At 38.1% G+C, this 20,914-nt stretch overlaps 1 protein-coding gene across 2 annotated transcripts in view; it reads left to right on the forward strand.

Moving 5' to 3' along the window:
* The first annotated feature begins 1,791 nt into the window (after window positions 1–1,791).
* The window catches only part of LOC110676026, a 217,585-nt gene continuing 198,462 nt past the window's right edge, over window positions 1,792–20,914 (forward strand). The window contains exons 1-2 of one of the 2 annotated variants that reach the window (XM_021842386.1): window positions 1,792–2,777; window positions 2,865–3,807. In XM_021842386.1, the coding sequence (XP_021698078.1) occupies window positions 3,607–3,807 (201 nt within the window). In that variant the 5' untranslated portion in view covers window positions 1,792–2,777; window positions 2,865–3,606. Of the gene's footprint in view, window positions 3,808–20,914 lie in introns of both variants that reach the window. The other variant, XM_021842385.1, reaches the window with a different exon arrangement.

Genomic DNA, 20,914 nt, shown 5'->3' on the forward strand with positions numbered 1-20,914 from the left:
GTGTGGAGATGACTGGAAATGCTTTTTTTCTTTGGAAATAACTAGCACTTTCGAAAGAAAATAATATGAAGAAAAAAATCCTGTCTGTTATGAGAAATCTATGGATCATTAGGACGGTTCAAAATTCAAAAATGTTTGAGAATTCAAACTCCCATATGTTCTTTACCATCCTTACCATATAAATAGTGTTCTGTGAAATTTTCAGCTTTCTACGTGGTGATTTAAAGGTGGCCCAAAGACAATGTAGGTTTATATGGGAACGCTAGTACTGTAATGTAAGTACAAACTTATTATCCCATAGTAAAAAGTCATTCTGCAAACCATAATAAAAAAAATTGCTGAAGAGAGAAATTCAATCTGACGGATAGCAGAAGAGATATTCATGAGTTTGTTTGATATTATTCAGCTTAATATGGAATTATAGCCCTGCAAACATCTACAAAAATCCTAAATGAAATTAGCTCAAAACGGATTTGTTTCTTCAGTAAGGTTTGAAGAATGAGTTTTCAATATGGGATGATAAGTTTCTACTTATATTACAGTACTAGCGTGTTTGGAACAGTTTCCAAAATTTCTCCACAGTAATTCCCATATAAACCTACATTGTCTTTGGGCCACCTTTAAATCACCACCTGCTGAAAATTTCACAGAACACTATTTTTATGGTAAGGATGGTAAGGAGCATATGGGAGACAAGATTTTCAAACATTTTTAAAAATTGAAACACCCTAATGGATCATCTGGATAATTGGAGATGGGTGAAGACTTTTGTATCTAAAAAAATAAGATTATTTCTGAACAAATAGATTTTTGTTCAGAAATATCTTAGAAAAATATTCTAAATTTCCTCTACTTCTATACAGACATTTTCAATGATCCATCCACAAATATTCACCATAAGTCTTGTGAGATTGTCGGAGTTTTTGTGAGATTTTCAGAGTTTACTAGCTTTACCTATTCTAAAAAATCGCGAATATCTCTTCAAAAAACTTACACTGCTGAACAAGGTTTCAACTCAAGCACAAAAATATTACTTTTTGCTTAATTGGAGGTCGTTGAATCTATTTTCGTTTTCAAAAATGTCTGGGTTTTGAAACTGTTAAAAATGTATTAGTTATTGTTTTCAGTCAACTTGTATGCAAGATTTACAGCTTTTATGCAGATATGTGTTGCTAGATATTGAAAGAATTTCATCACTTTCTGCGTAGGTTAACAAATTAAATGAATTACATTTAAAAACTATTTCAAATATCAAAAACCTGCAACTTGATGGAATGATACTACCCACACTGTTTAAGAATTAAAAAAAAAACAATCCTTGAAGGGGTACGAAGCAAAGGGGTGTAAGTGAAAAAAAAACGTAGTTACGGCGAACTAGGGGTCCATGGACCACCAGTTGGGATGCCTTGGTATTAGTGATAAATGATACAACAACGCAAAATCACTGAAATTTGATGTTTACATAATATAATTTTTATACCGTTTCAATTTACATGAAATAGAGGACATTTACGGTCATAAAAGTGGGGCTACCAAAATGTAATTATGATGTTTGCTGAATGTGGAAATATATTTTCTAAGCTATTATGAGTATCAAGTATTTGTTACATTCGGGAAAATGAGTTTCGGGCGAATGATTTTCGATGAAATATGATAGAATCGTCAATTGGACGTTTATAATTCGGGCGAACGATATTCGGGAACACGTGAGTCATCTGCGGAGCGTGTGTCATCTCGGCGGTGACATTACAGAAAGGTTTGGCGAGAGTGGAAAATGAGAGAGCGCGAGAGTGAGTTCCGGTCGGTTCACATCATCGCACAGGAAGTGTGCTGGCTGCTGTTGCGTTTTTGGGGAAAAGCCTCCATCGGTTTGGGAGCAGCCGTTCAGTGAGTGTACACCGATAAAGGAATGCAGACCGCAGCAACGACGACGACCAAGACCAAGACCGAGGCGACAGAAGAACCCCGTCAGCATCAGCAGCAGCAGCAGGTCTCGACTGAATTGGTCAGGCGGCAGTTGTGGAGTGTGTGTGGTGCGTGACACCATCATCATCATCAGCAGCAGCAGCATTTCTTCCTTTTTGCAAAGCTCTCGAAAACCACACCGATCAGTGGGCAAGTGGTGGAACGAATTTTCAGTTGAATCCGTCTTGTGAATTGAATCGGTTTTAAATGGTTTCTGTCGCCCCGTTGAGGATTGGATGCATAGCACGGGAACTGCTGGACTGTGAAGTGAAGTGAGGGACTGACTGAAAAGCGAAGTGGGTGGTTGAAAAGTCCCATTTTCAGGGAAGGTTTGCTGAACCGCATGGGGGGACTTTGGTGAACAGTGATTCTAGGTTTTTCGCGATTTGTTGAGAAAGACTTTGGTCAAGGCGAAAAGGATTTAGTGTTCCGTTTTTTTGTCAAGGGATTCTCTCCTGGTGGTGGCTGCCTGCTTCTTCTTCGTCTCGGGTGGCAAAGAAGTGCGTGTTCTTGGTATTGTTCCTGGCGCTGGTGCTGATGCTGTTCTCTCGCGAACATCTCTCCCTCTCGGTGTGTTTATAATAAATTCGTTGCTGAGTTTGTCGCCTGGTGGCGCTTCCTGCCAAGGATGGCCTGGTTGATGCTCGAAGGAAAATGTAGGCTACTCGGTGTTCAATAGAAAATCAAAATCTCCGGAAGAGAGCGAGTTGGCCAACTTATTCCCGTTGCCATTGTGGTGGTGGTGCAATATAGTGAAGAGCATGTGTGCTTCGAGTGGCTGAGTGATTTGTAGCTGGGGAAAATTGCGGGTGGTAGGTGGAAAAACAACACACGAAGAAAAGAAAAGTGCTGGTATTCGGTTGGTCGTGAATGTTAATGAGTTGCTCCCATACGCCTAGGAAAAATCAGTTCGGCTCTTCAGGGAAGACGAAGACGAGAGTGAGTCACCACCTATGTGAAGGAATTTTCAAAATAGAGCAGAGAATCGAATATAGTGAGTGGGAGAGTGAGAGCACCTTTTGGAAATTGAAAAGAGTCGTTCGGAGAATCCAGCAGGAGTGAAGTGGCGTTTTAATCAGTGACCTCGTAGTACGCATGAGTTGTGATATCGATTGATTGCGCACGCAAAGGGTTTTGCTCGCCGCGCCATCTCGCCACAGTATACTCTGTAATGCCGTTTGGGGCCATCATCGAGAAGCAGGGATCGGCATCCTGCAGCGCGTAGCCGTAGCCGCGGATGAGCGAAAAGTTTGACGGACCGTTGTCTGTAGCCGTCCCAGAATTACGGTTCGCGTCCTATCCGAAGGAATTCTTCCAGCCAACGGGCCTTTTCCGGTCGCGAGTGCTAGTGTTTAGTGTTGAAAAACCCAGCAGTAGCAGTACTAGTGTGTGCGATCAAGATGGCCGCAAGTGTTCCACGACGACGAGCAGTGTCAGTGTTGAGATACAGTGCTACAGCCAGCTTCAGCAGAATACCGTATTCCGTTGCGGCAGTGCAGCGATACCACTAAGAAGCATACGCAAGGACGTTAGAAAACTGAGATGATGGGGCCATGAGCCCGAGCCCCGAGGTCATCAAGAGTCGCAAGTGCGTCTCAAGCGGGCCTGCACCATGCTAGCGCCGCCGAACCCGAGGTCAATATGCGGCCAGGACCCGGGCTGGTCGTGATGGCGCTTGCGTTTATTTCGGGGGCTCGGCGAGGCACCAGTCAACAGAGCAGTGCCAGTCAAGGTAGCAAGTTGGGCAAATTTGAGGAAGACAATACGGAAGCACTATCACGGATAAATCCGTGGTTGTCAGCGTGCGATCTGGCGCAACCCAACTCAGCACCGGATCTCCAGGTACCTATTATTTCCGCATGACATGACAATTTTCCCCAAATCAATCTTCAGAGCATCTTCAACAGCAGAATTCTACAAGAAATCTCTACAAAACCTCAAGAAATCCAAATCCATCTCAGAAAAATTGATAGGCAAAAATCCTCTGCAAAAATTTAGTGCCAATGCAAAAAATATACCAGAGGAAAACACATCTCATTCATCAATTATATAATAATAAAATTCAGATCTTTCAAGACTCTACAGCAGGAGAGCGTGCGAGTGAGAGTCCTTTCGAACATGTGCTAGTGTGTGCGACAATGTGTTTGAGAGACTGGGACAAGGACCCTTGCTGCTCTTCTGGCAAGGAACTCACCGAACCTTTGACAGACAGATAAACCACCAATATTCTCGGGTTTTCTCCCAACTTACTTCAAGGCAAAGGGGTGGGGGATGGCCGTGCGAGGGAAGTGGATTACAACTAATGAGTAGGAGGATAAATCGCAACTTTACACACTAATACAAGGATAGAGTATGAATCTGCGATGGCTGGATTCGACAGGAAAAAATTGGGAAGTTTCGACTCTGTCAGAGCTAGAATTTGCAAGTTTCAACGTCTTACCTCCTAGAGGTAAGGTCTTTGCCACCAACAAATGCAAATTTATTCCAATGGAAAATGAGGAAATAAATCATCTCGAGTGAATCACTTGTGAAATGTCTAACTCAACTCTGTTTCAGCTCTGGATGAAGCAAAATCATTCCTTTCCATTTTGAGCCCATGATTGTCTGGGTTGAATGTCTGTTTCCAAGAATTCTCAAAATAATTAACTAAACTCTTAGTGTTGAATAATCTATAACAAGATTCGTTACTTTCTATGCGAAAATGTATACTGAACAGACAGATCTATATGAAAAGCATAAAATGAAAACGCTTAATGTTGAAAAACCACTCGCTGCCATCATAACACAAAGTGATTACACCCAAAAATAGAAGAAAACCCGACAAAACGAGCATCTCATATTTTGCCCAGAAGCAAAAAAAACCCTATCCACCTGGGATCCCACCCACTCGGATCTTCTTCCGAGACCCAGTCGCCAGAACCAAAAACCCGAACCCTGTTATTTATCCACTTTGGTCAATCACTTCCGCTGAATCCCTCCGAAAAAAAAATAACCAATCGAGAAATCTTTCCACCGTCTTTTTCCCCCATTAACATATAGCTCCTGTCCCTCCCCACCAACTTGAAGTGCGACTTGGCCTTAGGTTGCCGCCGTTGTCATCATTCGTTGTCTCGGAAGAATTTTCCTCTCTCCTTCTGAAGTTGTAGGCAGAAAAACAGCCCTTCCAGTCGTTCCGTGCCGCCGACTGTTTGTCCACCACTTTGCTGCCTCGAAAACATTCCTCGCGTGGAGAAGAAGAAAAAGGAATCACCTCACCATCACATGGGTATGCCCCGTGCCTCGTTCAGTCACGGAACCACCTCGTCGAAAATGAAAATATGGGCAGAGGTTTCCAAATGTTCTGTTAGGGGTGTTGGAGGATTGAGGTTTAGGAATGCTATGGCTTTTTGTTAATTTCTGACAATACAATTTTAATTTTCGGTTAAACTTTCCTGCATATGAATGGTTTTTCTATGTAAGAGCTTTACTAGGCTAATTATAAGGAGGCATTGAGGTGTATCAGTTTGGGAAATCATTTGTAAATGTTAAATCATTTTTGAAAAGTTCTAAACAGCAAGGCAAAAGCCTTATATTATCTAGCAAAAAAAACTTGCTAATTGCCTTATAGATTATGAATTCTCCTTATCAGAATATACCTAATCGTGTGAAAAACGTTAAAGAAGTCAACTTTTTTTTAGTTTTGTGAAAAACTGATATTTTTGTGCATAGTACAGTTAACTCTTATTTTGGAAAATTTTTGATAGAAATTTAGTGTGTATTTTCCTGCAAATTTAAGTTTATGGCTGATATGAATCTATGAAATTTAGTCGAATGACGTTTAGTTGAAAGTACGTTTGGCAGAACGGACATATCGTCGAATGTTTATTTAGTCGAAAAGCATTTAATTGCACTACGAAGCATATGATCTTTGTTCAAAAGCACATCTAGTCTAATGAACATTTGGTCAAATGGATTTTTCTTATTGTCTTTCAGAGTGACTTTCTATCGACAATACAATGAATTGAATGATTAAAAAATAAGGCTGCTTGGGCACGTCAAGAGTTAATCATCAATATTAATCTCATTTTCTCGAGCAGCCTAGATAGCCGCGTGGTGTTGGTAGCGGTTGTTTCAACTGGCTAAGAATTAATACTACGGACTGCCTGTTCTGGTGGTAAACGTCCACCTCACAGGTGATCCTTAATTTATGGTGAAATGCGTACCGTGCCTAGGAATGAATGGTTAGGGGGGTCTAAATAAAACCTAACCGCTAACGGAGTATCAGACCGCCCTCTGCAGTATTGTGCCCTTCCTGGGCTACCTGGAACAATGGCGCAGGTGACCTTGTGTTTCTCCGAGATAATCGGCTGCTCTTCTTCAGTCTCTAGCCTGAGGTTATATAAGGGTGGAATTATGAATATGTTGCTATTTAATTTAAATTATCAGCTATATGGCTTTGCAATATGCGTTTTTCACAGTGTATTTTGTGCTTTTTCGCCTTTGTCGACTTTCAATAGATACCGATCTGTTTTTTTCGCTGCTTGTCTTTTTCATGCTGAGATTGTTAAAAGCTCAATCCTGCCTAGTTTGGGTAGTGGCTACGGTTAGGTTAGCTCAGATCAATCTTCAGCATAAAGAAACAGCAACGATCAATCTTTGCAGACTCATGCAAAATGATATAGCCCAAGTGGCGCTAGTTCAAGAACCCTACTTTCGTAGAGGGAACTTATATCAAGGTAACCTTGTGGACCCAGTTTTTGCTACTTTCAGCAAACTTAAAATGACAAACTCGCGCTCCATGCCTCGTGCATGCGTGCTCTTTAATAAAGCAATCGTTGCTACACTCATTTCTGAGTTAACTACCAGAGATGAATGTGGTGTCACAATCGATGTTTCTGTTGGTGAACTCAACAGGAAATACGTCATGATGAGCCATCCCCAACGGATGACTTCAAACAAGATGTCGTACACTGCGTATCAAAAGGCCTTCCGCTGATTGTGAGCAGTGATGCTAATGCTCATCACATCATCTGGGTCAGCTAAGATATCAGTTTTAGAGGCTCCAGGTTGATGAAATACTTAAGTAGTACAGATTTTGGATTTTTTAACATAGGAAATCGCCCAACCTTCGTGGTATCTAATAGAGAAGGAGTGTTAGACATAACGCTCTGCTCGAATAGAATCAGTCACGAGTTGACGAATTGGCATGTATCAGATGAGGAATCATTATCTGATCATCGCTACATCTTCTTTGAACATCTTCTGGGAACTCTACACTGAATTGATATTCTCCGTCCATTGAAAATCCAAGTAATTTGGATGATGCCGTTGATACTACAACATCCTACATTGTGGAAGCTTTTGAAGAAGCATGTCCTCTGCGGTCTGTGAAGACTACAAGAGGGACCCATGGTGGAATTCCGATCTTACTAGACTCAGGAAAGAATGTAGAAGGAGTTGAAACAGACGCCGTTCAGCTGGATCAGAGTCGTTCAAGTCGGCTCGCAAGGCTTACAAGAAGGCTTTTCGTTCTGTTGAACGATCCAACTGGAATAACCTTTGTATAAATGTTTCCAGTTTGAGTGAAGTCAGTCGGCTAAACAAAATCCTTGCGAAATCTAAGGATTTCCAAGTGAACAAAATTCGCTTACCTAATGGTGACTTTACTTCCTCTGATGAAGAAGTTTTAGAATGTTTATTCAATACCTACTTCTCTAAATGTGTGGACATAGCATCTACGGATGAACTAAATGTCTTTATATGTAGTTACGAGTCTCTGGCCTCGGCTCGCAGTATCGTAACTACTGAATCCATTCAATGGGCACTCAATAGTTTTGCTTATTACAAAATTCCAGGAGCGGATGGGATTTATCCTGTTCTGCTCCAAAAGGGATTTGAGTTCATCAAACATGTTTTGAAAAAGCTACTTGTAAGCAGTTTTGCTACCGGGTATATTCCCAGCTCCTGGCGTTATATTACTGTAAAGTTTATCCCGAAAGGAGGACGTGCGTCGTATGAAGAAGCAAAGAGTTTTAGACCAATCAGTCTGACCTCTTTTCTTCTGAAATGTCTGGAACGCATTATCGATCATCACATCCGTGATGTTTATTTGGCAAACATGCCTCTTCATGTGAATCAACATGCTTACCAATCTGGAAAGTCCACTGTGACTCTTTTACACAAAGTTGTATACGATATCGAGAAAGCATTCGCTCAGAACCAATCCTGCTTGGGTGTTTCCTTGGATATTGAAGGTGCCTTTAAGGTGATTATAGAACGAAGCCACACCTCAAAATTTCAGAAGCACAAGACTTGAGAACCATACAGCGCTCCGCGTTGAAAGTTTATCCCATTGGTCACCACCAGCAATCAAGCAGTTTGATTGATTTTCAACGCGAGCTGTTGTCAGATTCTCCAGTCTTGTGCACTTGAAAATTCAAAGTTTGGCTTCGTTTCATAATCACCTTAATAACGTGTCTTTCGATGCCATATGGACCTATGCACGAGTTCACTATTTGACTTTTTACCGGTGCCGTGTTATTTATGTGACCATGGAAACCAGTGAATTCGGCATCGCTCAAACGTCAAATTAATTAACTCGTGCAAAGGTCCATAGATCAATTCACGAGTTCATTATTTGACGATTTAGCGGTGTCGTGTTATTTATGTGACTATGGAAACGAGTGAATTTGACGTTTGGGCGGTGCCGAGTTCACTCGTTTCCATGGTCACGTAAATAACACGGCACCGCTCAAACGTCAAATAGTGAAGTCGTACAACGGTCCATTCGAAGCCGCACGAAACCATGGGCTACCTACAATGATTACCAATTGGATTCATCAAATGCTCTAAAACCGACATCTCTTCTCGATATTGCGTCAAGCAGTGTAGAACTGCAGTAGTGCTGGAGAAACTTAACATGGATTCCCAGATTGAGTTTAATAAAGACTTCCTAATAAATTTCCTGGAAAAATCTTCAGATAAAATGTGGAGGAACTCATGGAAAAATCACTCCAAAAATGACTAAAAAAATAAAATGGAAAAATCTGGAAGAAAGTAGATTTTTAGAGTAATCCGTGTGGAAACTTCTGAAGATATTTTCGGTAGTTTTCTTGAGCAAATACTGAAGAAATGATCGTATTCAAAAATCTGTGCAGGAATTTGTGGAAATTTTTGTAAGTATTGGGTTTTGAGGAGTTTTAAAATTAATTTATTTAAAAAATTTTGGGATAAAACTGACTACAAAATCAAATAATTTTGCACCTCGAATTTTTTAAATTTTTTTTAAGTTTTGGACCTGAATATCATAATATTGAGTATATTGAAAAGTTCATCTATGTTCGTTCTGACAATCCGTCTTTCAATGAGCGAAATTTTATGTTTGCCTTATTTATTAATTTCTCGCGGTTCAAATGTGTGATAAATTGAACAAAATATAGGTACTGTTTTGCTTTTTCATTTCTAAATACCCTAGGCATCCCAACAAATTTGGGCCTAAATCAAGAACTATCATAAAATTCAAAATAATGAACGCATGAATCAAAAATAGAACTCATTTGTAATTTTTCCTTAAAAATCATCAAAATCGATCGAAACTATAGCATTTCGAAACTTTGATTTCGGAACCCAGTACTGTAAAGGTATTGTCTTTTGGTATTTTGTATCCGATACTTGTAATAATAAATGATCAATATTAAAATATTCGAAAAATTGCCTTTATTTGAACTGGTACCGTGCAGAAATTGTGTCACGCTATAAGAGGTGGGGAGACATGAATAAACCCAGCTTAATTTTTTTATATAAAATAATGTTGATACGCATTTTCCTCGTTTAAGACTGGTTCGCTGTTGAAGAGAAAAGTAATCACGAAATTTCTTGCCAGAAATACTCAAGGAAATCAATTTTCTATGATCGCAGTAGGTACGCAGTTAAAAAGAAATGTCATTTCAAGTAGAGCACTCCGTAGAAAATTTCTTCTTCCCATTCAGACAAGAAATGTTTCTACTTTTGTTCTATTTTGAGCGATAGCCGTAAGCATGTTGCCGGTGCCGTAATTGATTTTTAAAATTTGAGAGCTCTGTATGTGCACATTGAGAATGGTAAGTTAATCAGACGCCCCATTCGTCAAAACTCTGTGCAACTTGGATTGTTATGGTTCAACATTGAGGATTCTTGACTGGTGAGAATATTGAGAAAAGTCTTTACTTAGATTTGTGTTGACGATATACTACCGTGGTGAATCAAAATCCGGACGATACCAATATCCGGACACTTTAATTATATTAATTAATTACAGTTAAAATTAAGTGAATATGTGTCACCCTCTTTAAAAAAAACAATGCCGATCAGTTTACATTTATTTCTTATCTAGTAATCACTGCTAAATCTATATAAATAAAAATGGAGCGGTGTTTGTATGTCACGAAATGGCTTGAGAACGGTCCAACGGATTGCCGCAAGATTTTCACTGTTGCACTCCTCAAGAATGCGACGTGTTCGTGCGAAGAAAAAATTCAGGAAAGTCGCCGGATTTATCGGAAAAACGGGAGAAGACTAAGGTGTAATTTGTATGGGGGATTTATTGACGTTTTCCAACAGCCTACTTGATGGCAAAACGAAGTTTGCCGGGACCACTAGTAATTAATAAAAATGAAAACAAATTATTTGTTCTTGTTGGACGTCATTTCGTCGCGATTTAACTTCAACTCGAGTTGAACGATCGATGAACGCGCGAACAACGTTTTTTTGAAGTAAAAGTTAGTAAACTATATCTTTATAGAATTTTTATCCAAAACTGTCCAAAAGAAGATATTTTGGAAATTCGGTGACTCCAGTTACATTAAATAAATTGGAAATATACATTTATCGGTGTGCAAAGAGGCTGTCCGGGATTATGAGCCAGTGTTTTCAGATCCGGACATCGCGTAATGGACCCCCGTTTTACTAGTGTAAGTGAGATTCCCGAAAGAAAAAATAAGTGAAAATTTGAAAAACAACTGTGGATAGTGTAGTGAGTATTCAGAATGCAATTGATTATTGGATAAATTGTATTTATTTTCAATAATAGCTGTTCGAGCCGCTTCAAATGCAGTTCAAGCTACGTGTGCTTCAGCTCAGGTAATCAAGCCAGTTTTATTACAAACGTGTTATTTGATTTGCCATTGTGGGGAAATCGTAGACATCAAGTTCATTAAAGATTGCTATTTAATTTTATGTTAATATTATTTTCATTGAAATTTAACGAATATTGCATATTATAACGCCTTTGTCCGGATTTTGATCCAAAAGTGTCCGGAATTAAAGACATCATTTGCCTAAGGTGTCCGGATTTAAAGACAAGACATGCTCCAATATTTGATTGATTTTTGTGTTAAAATCATGATTTGTTATCAAAAATTTCATCACTTTCATGAAGATCTGGCTTGAAACAATCTATCAAGCAATATTACATCGAAGATTTTCTAAAACAACACGCTCATAGTGAAGTAAGAACATTTGTGGCACCTTAAGCGTCCGGGTATTGATGCACCACGGTAGATGGGAATAGAAGCGTGTGCTTTGCCGTTTTATTTCAAAATTTAACTCGAAATTTCGCGAAATTCCGTTTTATTTCGTTTGTTTCCAATTTTTCGTGGACAAATTTTTACAATTTGGCGAAACGAAACGAAATCGCAAAATAAAAATTCCGCTTGTATGAGTTTCGTGGTATTTCGCGGAATTTCGTTTCGTTTTGCATACCCTTAATTCAATTAACGGATTGATTCAATTCTTCTTAACATTCCGCAAGTACTTGTAAATGATCTTATTTTGCATGCAATTACTCATTGTGCATCATTTCCAGGGTCCTTGTTTTGGTTGCAGAATATCCGGGAATTGATTGACCCTATGTTGCAAGAAATTCATGTATTTATTCATTATGGCATAATTCAGTACGCATCGTATTACATCCTGCCGATGTTGAAGATTGATGTGTCGCATGATAGGGTTTGCAATTATCGGATTGATGTCTTTGTCCAGGATTCCGGAATTGGCTCCCAGAACATATAATATAAATCGTTCTGTACGCTTCCTCCGCGTAATCGAGCCTACAAAACGCTTAACTTTCGAATGATGCCACTGCTGGCCGCTGCCTTACTTTTGGGTCATATTCCTGACACTATGATTCGTATTCCGAACAGCTCATGAAAAGTGAAAACATCTATTGAAATCGTGGAATCACTAAAGAGACATATATGGCAGTTTGGTATGATAAGTTTGCCTAGAAATCTTTGAAAAATGCTTATAAAAAACCTGCGTTGAAAGTGAGAACTTTTAAATGGCTTAAATTGATACATTTGCTCATACAAAGTGGAGTGTAAAGAATTTGAAGTTGTTCGTATTAAGAATCGAAAAGGTACTTGTAATTGACCCTATGTTGTATTGTACTCCCAGCGAAAAACCTTGAAGATTGATATGTCGCATGGTTAATTGATGTCCTTTTCCAGGGTCCTGGAAACGAGTCTAGGATAATCCAGAAGTACTTGTAGTTGGCTCTGTGTTGCATACAACTACCCAATATGCATTGTATTATATTTTTGTTGTAAAATCTTGATAATTATTGTATCGCATGGTATGGTTCGTGCTGATCAAATTTTGGTTCTCAACTGATACCCCAGTAACCGGTTTCAGGGAAGCTGGAACCGGCCAGAATGGTTCCAAATGAGTTGAAAGAGTCAGAATATTTTAATGGTTCGTTATTCGGGGACGGGACGTTTTGCATAAGGACGTTTCGCGTAATTTTATGGGTGGACGTTTAGCAGAATGGACATTTGGCATATACATAATTATTTTCCTTCTTTCAAATGCTACCTGTTCTTATTATGGAAATAATGGAAATAAATGACAAAAGATCACGAAAAATTAGGTGTCAAAATAGGTCAGGAACGCAAAGGTTAATGTCGAGTATATGGGCAGAATAGCCGTCCCTTAATTTAAGAATTTTGGGTTATTAACGAATTCTCTAAAACTGTAATACATTGGATGATATACATTTAAATCAAAAGAACTTTTCACAAAATTTATCATTGAGTACTAGAGAACATTCTACAAAAATTCCAATTTGAAAATCCATTGGTAACTATGCCAAGATTTTTGGTCGAAATCCTAACAGATTATGTATCATCAATAACACATCGCTTAACATGGTGGCTTCGTGACCGTGCGGTTATCGGCGTAGGTCGTTTATGCGTATTGTGCAACGAAGTGTGGGTTCGATTCCTGCTCCAGTCGGTGGAAACTTTTCGTCAAACGAAAAATTTATCACTGGGCCACTGGGTGTTTCGTGTTGTCCATTGCCTAATGTTAGTGATTGTTCAGTCTGTGCAGCCTTCGGCTAAAGAAAATTGTTTTGTTTTATTATTTATTGTTTTGTAAATGTAAATGTGTAAATTGTTTTGTTTTAGTATTTATTTTAAGAAATTCTCTAAAAAACCATACAACAGAAAATCCTTTTTATAATTCTGGTAGAAATGTCGTGGTCAATTCCGCCAGATTTTACATTTGAAATTCTATATGAAATATCTATAGGAATTCTTTTAGATATTCCGTTTAAATATTTTGAAAATCCCAATTAAGGCGTCATTAAAATTTGCACTGGGCATCAATGATTGTGGCTAATTCGTCTAACGATTGCGAACTGAAGAAAATCACTTGGTTTTGCACTGACACAGCTGAAAAAGTATCAGCATACTTTTTGCATGTAATCGCATGTAGTGATACTTTTCTGGATAAATATTACTTATGATGACTGAGTTTTATCACTTTGAAATTGCAAGCTGCAAAATCAACATGCCTGTCAAAACGAATGACGGGCTACTTAGCCTTAAATGACTACAGTGGTAATACCAGGTATTTATTGATTCAAGAATTATTCAGAAGTGTTGTCAACAATTCTTTTGACGAATTCCTCTTGGATTTCTTCAATGATTATTAAAGAGACTTATTCCTACTCTCTAGAAAATGCCAATAAGACCACCAAAAATGTGTCTTTCAACTCATTGTTTGACGAATTCATTGTTTCTTTGTCTGTTATTGCAGGAATTTGTATTCTCAGTACAAGAAGAATGATATATTACACCCTGGAAGAACCTGAAATGATCTTCGGTCAAACGAAGAATCCAACCCTTTGTATCCAAATTGGCAGTTTATTTTGAATGTCCTTATTTCATAGTTCGTATTTCGAAATCGAGTTAGAGAACCATAGTAAAAGTTGGTTTTCATGGATATCATGATGGTCCCTAGGATAGCAATTACACTTTATTTGTTTTCTACTACTCGATACTTCCCTTGATGGTCCCTTCAATAACGAGTTGTGAAGATATGCCTGTAGTTTTATTTTTAAATAAAAGGATTTTAGAAAATTTCTTCCTCTCGCTGTAGATAAACGTGGACATGATATGTATCGACAGGCATGGCGAACTCGCGAAGAACGGAAAGCCACTTTGATAATGCTCAATAATAATAATATGACAGAATCAAAGACGATTGAACATAGTCATGGTGAAGATGAGCTGAAGCCAAACCTCAAATTTTCAAGAGCACAAATCTGGAGAACCAAACATCTGTTTGAGTTGAAAACTTAATCGATTGGTCACTAGCTGGTGGTGACCAATCGATTAAGTTTTCAGTTCAAACGGGTGTTCGGTTCTCCAGATTTATATTCTTGAAAATTTGAAGTTTGGTTTCGATTTATCGACAGAATTCGGTAATAACATATCCTTATCATATTTTTGAAATTATTAAATCATTTGTAAAATTTGTCCCTCATGAGCATGAAAGAGCATGTTCGTATAACAGCTAATTCATAATTGAACTTAAATTGAAAAATATGCGTTCGAATTTCAACTTCGTCACTTTTGACCATGTTTGACGTTCACTTCGCCAACAAAAAAAAAAACCTCTGTGGTTAATATAATACACCCAAAATCTGAGTTCAAATCAAGGGGTACGACATAAAGTTAGAAAACAAAATAATAATTTCTGGGCCTAAATGAATACAAAACATTAGGACATTGAGTAAACGTGTATTTCTGAAGTACACTCAAACGTTTGGTACAAAAATTGAGATAGGGCTTTACTATACTATTCGTAGTTGCTGCTCCATGATCAACCATAATGATCGAGGTTGCACAGAGGATACAATAAATGGGACTTGAGATTGACTTACTATTTCATTTGTAAAATTAACAAAACTGTTAAAAACATGATAATACTATACGTTCATTGCTAATTTGCTAAGTACACTCCGACCATCATACTTCTGGGCTTGCCCAATAAAGTTTGAGAACGTTTTCGAGTCGATTTGTGGTGGGACTTGTTCCATCTACTACCTATTTATTTTCCATGTAGGAGCTAGAAAAAGCTCCATTCAGACATCTGTCCCGACTGAGAACCCTGCTGGGATCTCAGTTTTCCTCTCTCTACCTAAAAATATTACACATTTCCCATGCTCTCGTCTCACAAACCACTCTGTCGGGTTTCGAGATCCCGAAGAGCTAGAGAGCATAGGGAGAGCGTTTTCCATGAGAGCATTTTCGGCAGAGAGAGAACTAGAAAAATCCTGATTTTGACAGGCCAAACTCGAACGGACTGCCTCCGGGTTGACTGGAGATTGACGGATGGGGCCACAATATGACACGACCACGACTACACGACGATAAAGACGGTGTCCTCGGGCCAGCCAAACCAACACGAGGAGGAGCCAAGTGTGTAATTAATCCATATAAATTACTATATTGATTTTAATTTTGCGGCACCTTAACGTTGTTCACGCGTGTGGCTTTGGACGCCGGGAAATGACTGTCGCTCGGCTGTTCGGCCCCAACCACCCACTTTACCCATCATAGCCACTCCTTGCTTGCTCCTTGGTGAGAGTATGCGATATGCGTTTTTTCTATCGGTACGAAACAAAATACCTATGGGGCCTTCCTTAGCCTCATACGCACCAGACGTAGGTACGAATTTGTTAAGGTTTAACGCAAATATTTACACAGCGTAACAAAAATGAAATCTGAAATTTAGATTTTGGGTCGCTGTATCAGATGCCGTTTTTCGAAATGTTCTGGAAAGTCACAATTTCTAGCTATAGGTCACCAAAATTGTATAAAACATTGTTTTCATAGATGTTCATATGAAATTTAAGATACGATTCAACATTTTTTTGTGATCTAATCCACCAAGCTTGCAATATATGACTTTATCTTTCAATTCAGATATAATTTGGTTGAAATTGAACAATTAAATTTCGATTAAATCAATTTTTCCAGCATACCTGCAGTCTCCATACAAAATTCTTCGTTTCTTTGGCAAAATATAATACTTCTCGAAACCTTAAAAAAAATAACTTTTGAGCATTTTGAGCATATTTAGAACTTTGTTGATAATAATTTGTATGTGCATGAAGTTTGAATTCTGTGGCATATTAAGCGAATAAATTGCCATACAAGCTGGCAAACTTGCACGCAATTTGACTGAAGTAGTCCATGATGATTCATGATATGTTTGAAGACGGAAATGAATTCAACAACGCTTAATTAGGTTAATAGCAGTATTTTGGTGCTTGAGTCGAAATTGTGTTCCGCAGTGTAATGTTATGAACTAAAAATATCACACCAATAACAATGTGCAGCATTAGAATGACATGGATAACTTCATTCAATTTTATGGTATTTAAAACCATAAATTAAACTTGAAATTCTCTATAACTGTTACAATGAAAAAACGTCAAATTTGATTCAAATTCATATTATCTTATCAAAGTTTGAAAAATCGGATTCCGTTACAATTCGCGGAATTTCATATCAGCGATTCGAAATATTACATACCCCTACTCCTTGGACACATTTGTGTGCACATTTGGAGAATGTCAGCTTTCTTTCTAACATCGCCGAGGCTGAAATCGTGTTCCCGGACGGACGAACGGGGAATCGATAAAAAATTCATCAGCGATAAGATTATCGTTGACGACTTCGTTGCTGCTGAGCGTTGATTGAGGGCGGTAAAAGTGCTGCACATGAGAAACAAGCACAGAGAACAAAAAAAAACGGGAAGCGAGAATGGATAAAGGGATTAATTTGAGCTGAGCATGTGATGGAACTGTGGAATTATAGCTTTGAGTGGAAAACCTTTCGCTGGGGGGGTTGCTGCTGACGATGCGTGATCGGAGGGTAGTTTGTTAGATTCTCTATGGACGAAATTGAAACTGGACGGTTTGTGACAGTTAGAATGGCAAATTCTTTAATTTTACAGTTTTTAAGTTTCACAGCTGCGAAACGAGGTTTTAAAGCGTATTTGAAATACAGTGAAACCTCGAGGAGTCGATGTTCCATGACTCGATATCGATTCATGTAACCATACTAAAAACAAAACTTAATGGTTACCACGATGGTCCCATGAAACGGCTTTCCAAAAGATTTCTGATCTTTGAGTCGATGGTCCCTTCAATATCGACTCATGAAAATTTCACTGTACAAGACTATTTCCAGGATGTAAAACTAATCCGGCTTAGAAGCGATGTGTTTTAACTTCCAAGAACTTTGTGAACTGGAAATAGGTAACCATGTCTTTTCTGAGCATATAGTATCAACAGGCATGCCATATACCGTTTTAATTCATATTACGGACACTTAAGGTCTCTTTGAAGTGTGAGCCACCTAAAAGCATATGAATTAAAACAGTGTAGACGATTCCTTAGCGTTATCATGGACATTTACCTTTCGAATGGTAGATGAAGATTTGAATTCCACAACTTCAACAAATTTAAATAAAAAGAAATGTGTGCCCTCGTCATGATGTTTATTCTGAACACCACTTCACTTTTGCATCTTATTCCGGGTGCTTTGATTCTAATTTCCAACAATAGCAAAGTTGGAAAAGTAAAATCGTTGAATAAACACTACAAGCCATTAGAAAAATGTCAAAACTAGTTGTGCATTGTAGATTTTCATGAATTGCTGTGGAAAAATCATATTAAAACGAGTCTCCAAATTGGGAACTTTTAAACGGCAAATTTTGAAACATTTCAATTTAAACCTTTCCCATACATGTCCGGAATTTGAAGCTGTCCGGAGTTTGAATCAGAACAGTAATAATAATCATACTCATCATCTCAGCAATGAACATCCGTTTTGATTCATATTACGCACAATTAAGGCTTCAGTGAATTAAAACTCATCAGAATGCTTATAAAACAAATTAAACAAACACCTAATTTTCGAATGGTGAGTGAGGGTTTTGATTCCGCCACATGAATAATTTTAAATCAATAGAAATGTGACTTTCCATGATTCTTATTCCGGATGCTTCTTTACTTTTGCCTTACCCTTTTGAATTTGAATTCCGGACAGCTTCTTATTCCGGACACTCCACTTTATACGGGAAAGGTTTCAATTGAAATGTTTCAAAATTTCCCGTTCAAAAGTTCCCAACTTCCAGAAGCGTTTATATAAGAATTTTAAATAGCAATCCATGACAATTTATAATGCGCAACTAGTTTTGACGTTGTCGTTACGAATGCGGGAGTTTTATTATAATTTAACTATTTAAGTTTGGCTTTTCGTGAGCTGTCCGGAATTCGAAACAAGGTGTCCGTAAAATGAAGCAAAAATGAGGTTGCGTCCGGAATAGAGTTACATATTTCTCAGGAGCACATAAATGTACTGACGAGCCTCCAACCAAACCGTCTCTCAGCTCATGGGAATCCTAGTGTGCTGCGCTAGAAGGAGGCTCACGAAAATCCTAAAAGCGCGCGCTAGGTGATGTGCTCTCGGGGAGACTCGTCTCATGCGCTGTTCGGCGCTACGGCTCGCCATCGGTATCCAAGTTGTGAAACAACTGCTTAGTAACGAAGAGCCCCTACAACTATTTTCGTCTCATTGTGCAGGTGTCTAGATGGTCTACATGATATGGTCGAAGACTCGCGATCCAAAAGTTACAATTTCGATCCTCGTTGAAAACTTTTGTAATCACTTTAATTATTGTGCTGAATTTTAAACAGCACATGTGACGGAGCGCATGAGACCGCAGTGAGACACATCTCAAGAAAAATGAGGCGCACCTAAAAAGGTCTCACAATGTACAGCGCTCCCGTGCGCTTGCAAGCAACGAGGCTCCTGCACCTAAGGCTGCAGCACGTGCACAGTAACTCTGGTCCGGAATAAGAATCATGGAAAGATCATAATTTTCTATTTATTTTAGGTAATTCAAGCTTTGGAATCCGAATCTTCGCCCACCGTTCGAAAGTTAAATATTTAAAAAGTTTGATAACGCACAGGTATCATACAATATGTTTCAATTTATATGCTTTTCAATCGATTCTACTTCAGTGTAGCCTTATGTGTTCGTAATATGAATCAAAACGGTATATTCCGGACATTTTGATGCTTATTCCGGACTAGAAAAGTCAAATCATCAATTTAAGTCGTCAATCCACTAAAAAGACATCTAAGACTGTTGGGCATTATAAATTGCATAGATATATTTGAAAATGCTTATTAGAACGAGCCTCGAAAGTGAGATCTTTTGAGCGGCAAAAATTGAAACATTTCGTGTGAAATGTTTCCCATACAAAATAAGTGGAGTGTCCGGGATTTGAAGCTGTTCATAATATAAATCAAAAAGGTATTTCATTTTTCATTCATTTATCCGTTGTTTAAAAATAACAAATTCGAGAATGTTTCATTTATTATGCTGGTAACTACGTTAGGGAACCGTACATGGAACTTTAAGGCGCAAGACAAAATGGCACAAAAGTCAGAACTGAAAGAGCAGTTTTCTCTTTGTAAAACAACAAATTAATGAAAATAAAAACACGCAGCCTTTTTATTTGGCAAATAAAAGAGCTGTGTGTTTTCATTTTCTTCGATTTGTATATTTGAAGAGAGAAAACTGCTTTTTCAGTTTTGACTTTTGCACCATTTTTACTTGGGCCTCAATGGAACAAAATTTTGAATAAAATCCTGAATGGCATGTTTTTTTTCGAAACAAAACGTTTTTGGTTTTGTTCTGCGGAAATACTTCCCACAGGATTGAAAAGATATCAAAGCATCCTTCACTGTGTGGCCTGTGAAATAAATTAAACCTCCATTTTCGTATTGTATTGATCTTATCGCAGACTAAACCAAACACCTCTAATATTATTTGCATAAGTGTGTAACTTTTTAGTGACAAAAAGTCTTTTTTTTTTAAATGGTCACTCAAGTCACAGTTTTTGTGATCTGTTTATAATGAAATTTAAGGCTGGGTCAGCTTTTTAAACACAAACAGCAATAAATTGATATTAGTTATTATAAAGACAAATATAGTGTGCTTAGAATTCAAAGTGTCAAGAAAGATAGGGATACCTGTTTAAATTTTTGGAAGAATTCAGATGATATTTTTTCAACGGAATAGGTAAAAAAATTGGCAGAAGTTTCGTAGAAAATTCGAGCAAAATTTAGAAAGCGTCTTCAGGCTCAATTTTTTGGCAGTAATATTTAAAAAAAATAAGCCGAAAACCAGGAACAATATTTGACATACTTGCACAAGTGAACTTTTACAGTAATCTGCGACTATAGAAGGCATCTTAAACCTGCTTCTGAAAAAACCTCATCAAAATTCCTTCGGAAGATAAGCTAGAGCCGATTAAAAATAACAATTTAAAAAATCAAAGACAAACGTCCAGGATTTCAAAAGCGAGAGCTAATTTTGCTAGGAATCAATTTCAGATACAACATCACAAATTTCAGCAAATAAGCTAAACATTATTCCAATAATTTATCCTTGACCTACTGTATTTTCCACGATTTTGGTCAACTATTTTTATGCAAATAAACGTTTCTATAATGAATGCATGGACGTTGTTGGACGATAATAATAATTAATCAATGGACCGATGCACGAGTTCGCTATTTTGACGTTTGAGAGGTGCCAAATTCACTCGTTCCTATGGTCACGT

This window comes from Aedes aegypti, chromosome 2 (assembly GCF_002204515.2).
Source record: "Aedes aegypti strain LVP_AGWG chromosome 2, AaegL5.0 Primary Assembly, whole genome shotgun sequence".
NCBI lineage: Eukaryota > Metazoa > Arthropoda > Insecta > Diptera > Culicidae > Aedes > Aedes aegypti.